At 39.1% G+C, this 7,500-nt stretch overlaps 1 protein-coding gene across 1 annotated transcript in view; it reads right to left on the bottom strand.

Annotated features, from left to right (window-relative positions):
* Nucleotides 1–260: 260 nt before the first annotated feature.
* The window catches only part of LOC138027481 (mucin-like protein), a 38,801-nt gene continuing 31,561 nt past the window's right edge, over nt 261–7,500 (bottom strand). The window contains exons 20-25 of the mRNA XM_068875031.1: nt 6,537–6,662; nt 6,119–6,237; nt 3,993–4,084; nt 1,970–2,467; nt 1,755–1,838; nt 261–749 (exon numbers count right to left, since the gene is read on the bottom strand). Coding sequence (XP_068731132.1) covers nt 716–749; nt 1,755–1,838; nt 1,970–2,467; nt 3,993–4,084; nt 6,119–6,237; nt 6,537–6,662 — 953 coding nt within the window. The 3' untranslated portion in view covers nt 261–715. The remainder of the gene's footprint in view (nt 750–1,754; nt 1,839–1,969; nt 2,468–3,992; nt 4,085–6,118; nt 6,238–6,536; nt 6,663–7,500) is intronic.

The following is a 7,500-nucleotide window of genomic DNA, read 5'->3' as shown; positions in this document are numbered from 1 at the left end:
GAAATAACTGTTACAGTCACGTCAATCTACATATTTTCAAAGAAAGCGTTTGTATCCGAAAGAAATAAGTTTTGGAATCACCTATTTTTGTTTCCAAATTTCGCGGGCGCCACCATCTTGAATAATTGTGACGTGTTACTGTTACCCTTTTGTTATTTGTGTTAGAACAATAGGCAATAGGCAATAAGCGATTTTAAAATTCACTTTTCCTGATATTAACACTGATTTAAAAGCAAATTTTGAACAAATTTATTTGTAAACAATTTTCTTCGGTTTAAACTTATTCTGTAGTAAGAGTGAAAGTTCCCTTTAATGCCCGGGCAGTCGTCTCCCCCAGATTTTTAAACTAATTGTATCTAGCGGTGAAAAGATACTTAGCAAGACAAATGTGATAGTGAAACACAGCTAACACTTCCGGTTGCCGACCGTGGCGTTCCCTAATGATATCATATTCCAATTCGTGTTGAGATGCGCTCTTTTCTTCCCACTGGGTAACCGCAACAATTACTGTTCGCTCTACAACAATGGTAAGGTGTATAAAATCGGATAATCCGAAGTGGAATAGGGTACTGATCTATCTGGCGCAACGACTATACTATTTCGGTTACAAGTGCGTTTCTCTAGCAAGTGAATTTATAAAAATCGAAAGATATATGTTGGCCAGTGTTGTTGTAAAATTCTCGCATTAGGTGTCCACCGATGCGACGGAGCTTGGTCACTGTCGTTCAGGATGTACTCTGGGGGGAAGCCTGCAAAATTACAGGAAAATTATCAATCTGGCCATTTGCAATAGACCATATTCGTATTCTCAGTATAGGACTGGGACTAGCTCGCAATAGAGGTTAATGCGGGAGAATATATTAAAAAGTACTTGCACTTGAAAAAATTCCCCCGCATTAGCCTCCATTGCAAAGCTAGTTCCAGCCCAATACTGACAATACGAATATGGTCTATTACAGGTCTATGACCTTGAAAAAGTGTTCCTTGTTTGTTTCACGAACCAATGTTTGGCAAGATTAAAACAAGGTTTCTCTTTATTCCCGCCAAGGAATTTCCTAATGTGGGCAGTAAACAGTTCGATTTCCCAATCACATTACTGCATTTCAAAGGACGTCAAAGCGCCGTGACGCTGATCGCTTTCCATAAAGTTCCATAGACTGAGGTGACGTTGTTTACATCCGCGTTCGCTAAGCCAATGAAAATTCGCACTTGTTTGTTTTTGTTCGATAAGCCAATTAAATGTTTTTGCATTTTTGTTTACGTTCTGTTTTTACGTTTATTTCTCAAGGTCACATGAAATTCGCTCTATTCTGCATTTATGTACCCGTCAAGTGCAGACTACAAATATATCTCTCCTGAGGGATATGGGTGCATGGGTAACCACGAAATCTGATGATCTTTCAACAGTGTTTGACCATTACAAAGGGAATGGGATGGGGTGGGGGGAATTTCACTTTTGTGTTTCGTGCCTTGGAGTGAAACAATGGAATCGATTGGAGTGGTATGGAATGAATATGTGGTGGTGTGCAAACCATGACACTCGTCAGTATTGTTCTCGCGGTTCCGCCGCCAAAAGAGCAACTCTCGGAGACACTCTTCTGTTTTAATTCAGGAAGCTCATCTAGGCTAGGGGATAGGGGAGGTGGACTAGTACATTGATATATGAACTGATGAGTGAAGGCATATATTGTGGAGGTTCTGGCCCTGATTGAATTTAATAGAGTTAAGTGGTATGTATGATAGCGTTTACTTACGCGTAAGTGCCATTCCAGTATCCAATATCGCCAGTACGCTGTACACGGCTCATTTCCAGGCCCAACGCATCGTTCTTTTTCTCACTGTTAACAAAAACAAAACTTGTTTTGTTTTTATTTTTAGAGAAAATCCAATAGGTTCCTTTTTTTAGGAAACTTAAAGACACATCCACGCGTTCTACGTAACGAGCGAGGGCCCTTATCAGACCGCTTACCCTTTATTTCCTCTGCATAGCCACCAAACAATCAAGCTGACGACAATGACAAACACAAGAGCACCAAAAACACCACCAATTAAAGCATAAAGCATTGTATCGGGGACCTCCTCTTCTTCTGGTACAGTTGTTGTTTCTGTTGAAGTGTTTGTTGTTGGTGATGTTGTTGCTGATATTGTTGCCGATGTTGGTGCTGTTGTTGTTGCTGATGCTGGTTCTGGTGTTTGTGCTGTTGTGGTTGTGTTGTCAAAGAGTTGTTGTACATTTGAGATGTTTGCACTGAGAGCAGAGGAGATTTCCGCCACAGACGACTTCACAATTGCCACCAATACATTCTTGTTTATCACGGAGCTTGACGATCCGGGAGGAGTCTGTAAGTAAAATGCTATGACGGCCAAAAGAGGAACTTGAGAAACCTGTTTTGGGTAACCAGGCAAGAGATGCACTTGATCCTCGGTGAATATGAGGTTGTTTAATGATCGCCGCTTGCGTTTAGAGCTTTAAAAAGGAAAAGAAATAGAACTTGAGTGCATGATTACTGTATGCCGTTTATTGCTGACCAGTCCAGGATATATAAGTATAGGTAATCACATGGATAAATTTGATTGGTCGAAAGCACGTCAATTAATCCCAAACAGAGTGCAGAAAAGTAAAATAGAGCAGAAAGTTTAAATAGTGCAATAAAGGTGAAATTGCTGCCTTGTTAGCTAATTCAATAATATACTCGAAAAATTATTCAATTCTGATTGGCCAAGACAGCAGTGCAGTTTTGTTGTAATAAAGTGCAAAACCGTGTAACATCGGTTTAACGCTGTAACAGTGCAATTTACAAATGTATTTTGAACGGTTTAGAAACAATAGAAATCAAATCGTTTGTTTTGAAATTTCCCCCGATTGCGTGATACGCATCCGTTTCTTCTGCTTAACCATCTCGAGTCTTACCATGTACATTTTAAAGTAATCACATGATTTTTCTGGTGCAATTTGGAATAAATAAGCACTTGAAATTTTTTTTCAAAGACTACAAATTGCACGAGCCTGTCGGGCGAGTGCAATTGATCTAATTGGCTAACTCAACGTTATACCCAATTCATACCCTTTGGGAATAAGACGTTTTGTTCCAAGTGTTTCCATATCATTTAAATGTAAATGCTACATTTTAATGGAAATACATTACACAAAGAATCTTAATCCGGGAGGTTTGAATTTGGTACAACAACGGTCGTGTTTTCGCAATACCGGTTGTCTCGCTTAACATTCGTGAATGTGGTTTGTTTGCAGACTTCTGTAAGCGACTCAAAAATTATACGTGTTTTCACGGGTAAGATTAAATGAGGAAAGACCACATGCCAATACAATAATAAAAGTAATAAAATCAGTCACTCAGTCAGTCAGCTAGCCACCCAGTCTGTGTCAAGCAGTCAGTTAGTCAGTCAGTCAAAACTGATTAGAGTGTAATGTGAAGTGCTAGTTTTGTACCCCATATTAACCATATAAGCGTTAGCCCTACTAATGGAAATGGGCCCACACAAGGACAGAGAAAAACTCTGACAAGGGTGGGAATTGAACCCACATCTTGACATTGATATTCACATCTTCAGTTCCCACAGCGTGCTCTCGTCTGACCTTGTTGCTCAGTCGGTAGAGCAGCAGTGATCTAACCCGAAGGCCGTGGGTTCAATTCTCACCCTGGTCAGAGTTTTTCTCTGTCCTTGTGTGGGCCCATTCCCATTAGTAGAGCTAACGCTCACATGGTTCATATGGGGTACAAAACTAGCACTTCAAATAACACTCTAATCAGTTAAGTCTGTTTAAATATAAGTGCTACACGGTTAAAGTTTGTAAAAAAGTAACCCTTCCTTGTACTTTGCCAGTCAGGCAGTCAGTCAGACAGACAGACAGACAGACAGACAGACAGACAGTCAATCAGTTAGTCAATCAGCCACCCAGCCAAAAATAGACGACCAAAAGTACGTTCTGATTTTTCCAGTGAATGCAATCATATTTCCTCGGAGTTCGTTACCTGCTTGATATACAATTGTTATCATTTGCGCACTGTATGGTGGCTGCCTCTGCAACGGATTGTTTGAATGCGTCCTCCTTTGGTTTGTTCCACTAAAACAAGCGAAAAAAGACATTAAAGGCCCACCTTAGACAGACAGGCATTGCGAGCCGTGGAACAGCTTTCATATATATAAATCCTGCCAAAGCTGAAATTTATCCAATCAGATCACTACGATGAGCAATGCGAATTTCCATTGAATTAAAAACAACAAAAAAACAAATTGTCGAGAAGCCTGTCGGTTGAACGTAGGCCTTTAGTATGGTGCGTAAAACCTGAATAGCGTGTGTTTTTCCGATTTTTGTGACGTCCGCGTGACCAAATCTGTAAAATTAATTGCTAATTTTCTCGCGTTCCCTTCGGTAATTTTTTCTTTAACTGGCTCAGTTCTAATCACTTACAGTTCCTATCAAATGCTCTACATTTCTTAAAATTTGTCAGAGCTAATCGAATATATTTAGAAAAATGACAAATTACAGAATATTGGCAAAACCGTTTGAACGACCTTCACTTTTTATCCCTTCAAAAATGTCAGTCAATATCATTTTCATAATGTGGCAAAGAATGAAAAAAAATCACCAAAGGAAAGTGTGAATTTTAATGAATCCAGTCCAAAAACAAAAATATATCTGCCTGTCATTAGATGTGATGTTGCCATGGTAACGATCATAGTGCAAAAATTGACACCCAAAAAATAAGCCTTATTATATCTGTACCAATACTGGTAAATCTCTAAAGCGAAAACTTTATGAGAAATTAATTAGGTTTCTTTTTCTAACTCGTGCCCTGTAGTGATGGTATTTGCAAATACTCTAGGGAGCCAACTTAATGCGCTTATTCAGGTAAGCAAATGTCAATGACGTCAGCGTCATCCCCAAAATTCCTTTGATTGACCTTGCGATCTACGATGGCCGCGACATCATTGAAATTGGAATTATAACGTTGTTCAAACTACCCCTCCCCGCCCCCTTTCCTCCTCCTTCTTATTCATTCCAGCTACTGCAAACTAGCCAAAGTGATTAAAAAAAAATCGAGGAACAAAGGTGTCGAAACTGATATAGCTCTTTGGCATTACAAAGCTTTTGACTTCATGTCCAAATTGAGCACTCTACTAGGATGAGTCATTGCCGCTAGCAATTGCGCATGCTCACTAGCTCGCTAGTTTGTGCACTCTGGCATGGCTTAGATGTACCACATGTGTGGGATATTTGGGGTGGGTTTTTAAGCTTAACCTCCATACCTCCATCCTAGTAATCGGCACTGCCCTGAAAGGCCCATATGGGGCGCGGATTTTTCCGAGTTCCCAGTGGGTTCTATCAACATTTCATTTCAAATGTGGCTAGCCTTCTGTGGAATACTTTAAACTGGAATTCTAAAAATTTTGAGATTTTGGTACATCGAAAAGGCTGTTGGTATACGGCCTTCCAGTTCACACATTCATTTTGTTCGCACATGCAGTCTATGGACCATTTCTTTTGACTCTTTAGGGGTAGCTTTCTCTTTTTATTTACTACCTTTTGGTAGACAACTTTAGTAGGTGTATTTATTAAAGAAAATTGGACGAAAGTTATCCTAGTTTACAGAGTCTTCTCTTAGGGTGTCTGGCTTGAACCTATTAATATTCCACAATTGCTTTGCCGCTGAAATGATACCCATAAAAGATAAAAACGTTGGCTTAATAGTGGCATTCTTTGAAATCCAGTTAAGGACAAAAAAGTTCCGTTGTTGGTCATTAAATCGCTGATAGTTAGGATTCCGTTGGTAGCCCACAACTTAAAATATACTGGTTTATTTTCAATACGTATAAGAGAGTTAAACCAGATAGGTTGCGACCGGAGCTTGGCGGTGGAAACCATCGTAACCTCAGAGGTTATTTCTGACCAAATTTGCTATAACTTGCAGAAAGGTATCCGTTATTCCGATAACGACGAATGACGAAATAATATTAAAATTTCTCGTTTAATGCTTTAGTGCTCACGTCGCAGATTCGAGGTTGAAAGGGAAAGAAATGCACACAAGTAAAAAACGTGTGCCCAGAGCCATTGTATATTTGGCGTTTTTGTCGATGTCGCTATGGTAGATCTTACCTCAGATGTGTTGAGTCCCTGAATGTCAATGTTTACAGACTCTATTCTTTCCTCTTCTGATGGTTGCTTTGGCTCCGGAGCAGGTGGTGGTGGAGGTGGTGCCTCGCCTTTACCGAGTCCTTTAGAGACAAAGGAACACTCACTGTATCAGCGCTGCAAAAACCATTTCTAATTGATACTATGCAGTAATTTCCAGTAATTACTTAATAAGCGCATTATAATTTCAAATGACTCAAGTCATCTGCTGAGGCAATTGTAATATTAAATGTTTCAAGAAGTTGAGGATCCAAATGCTTCGCATGGCAACCCGTAAAAACAAGAACATGACTTCAATTTAAGTGACAGAAATCAAGTAACTTTAATCTTGATTTTAAGACACAAATAGTTTAAGTTGCTGTTGGTGTTGATTTTTTCTTACCTTGGCATTTGTTGTCTATCCAATACAATCCTTCTTCGCAAACACATTTATATGATCCATAGGTGTTCTCGCACTTCTGTGATTCATCTTGACATTGGAAAGTAAACTCCAAGCACTCATTAATATCTTGGAAATAAGAAAAATACAAAGAAAGATTGGAGAAAGTGCTTTGCAATAACAACATAAAAACCGAAAGAGACAAGAAAAACCAAATACACACATTTATTTCATTCAGCAAAAATACCGTAAAGATTGTGAAAAGACGTGCATATTCTTCCTCATTGAGAATGTTAAAGGGGCGCATATTGTTTTATGTGCACATTTCAGAAAAAAAAAAAAAACTTCATTCTTGTTTTTGCAGCTCCGCTTAGGGGGGCATTAACTTCCTCCAAATGAGGGGCCGCCTTACTTTTTATAACCCTACAATCAATTGTAAACCAGTTATGATGTACGGTAGCGTCATATGGGGGTCGACCTCCACTAATAATATAAAAAGGGTGTTTTGTTTGCAAAAAAGAGCCGCAAGAGTAATTCTCGGGGTTAGAACAAAAGAGAAGAGGAGAATTAAGCTTTTTAAGAAATTGGAATGCTTACCCTTTTATGACGAAATTAATGTAATCAAGTTATGCCTTGTGTTCAAATGCCTTAATGGCCAATGCCCTGAGTATATGACACAGTTTAGTGATACTTCTACGAGGCAGTCGAGGAATGGAAGCATAACCCTGAGATGCCCAAAATACTCGCGCGAAACAGAGGCAAGAAGAACTTTTGCAGTCGAGGCAGTGAAAGAGTGGAATAGACTCCCTATTAATATTTTATCTAGTCAGAATGTACAGCTTTTAAAGAACAATTATACAGCATACACAGGACTCGACCATTTCTATATTTCTTAAGTCAACTCTGTTTTAGTATTTAGTCATTAGTCATTTGATTTATTAGATTTTATGCATAGTATAATGATAAT

This window comes from Montipora capricornis, chromosome 12, assembly GCF_036669925.1.
Source record: "Montipora capricornis isolate CH-2021 chromosome 12, ASM3666992v2, whole genome shotgun sequence".
NCBI classification, from domain to species: Eukaryota; Metazoa; Cnidaria; class Anthozoa; order Scleractinia; family Acroporidae; genus Montipora; species Montipora capricornis.
Note: the sequence above shows the minus strand (reverse complement) of the source record. Positions and strands in the feature narration are given on the sequence as shown.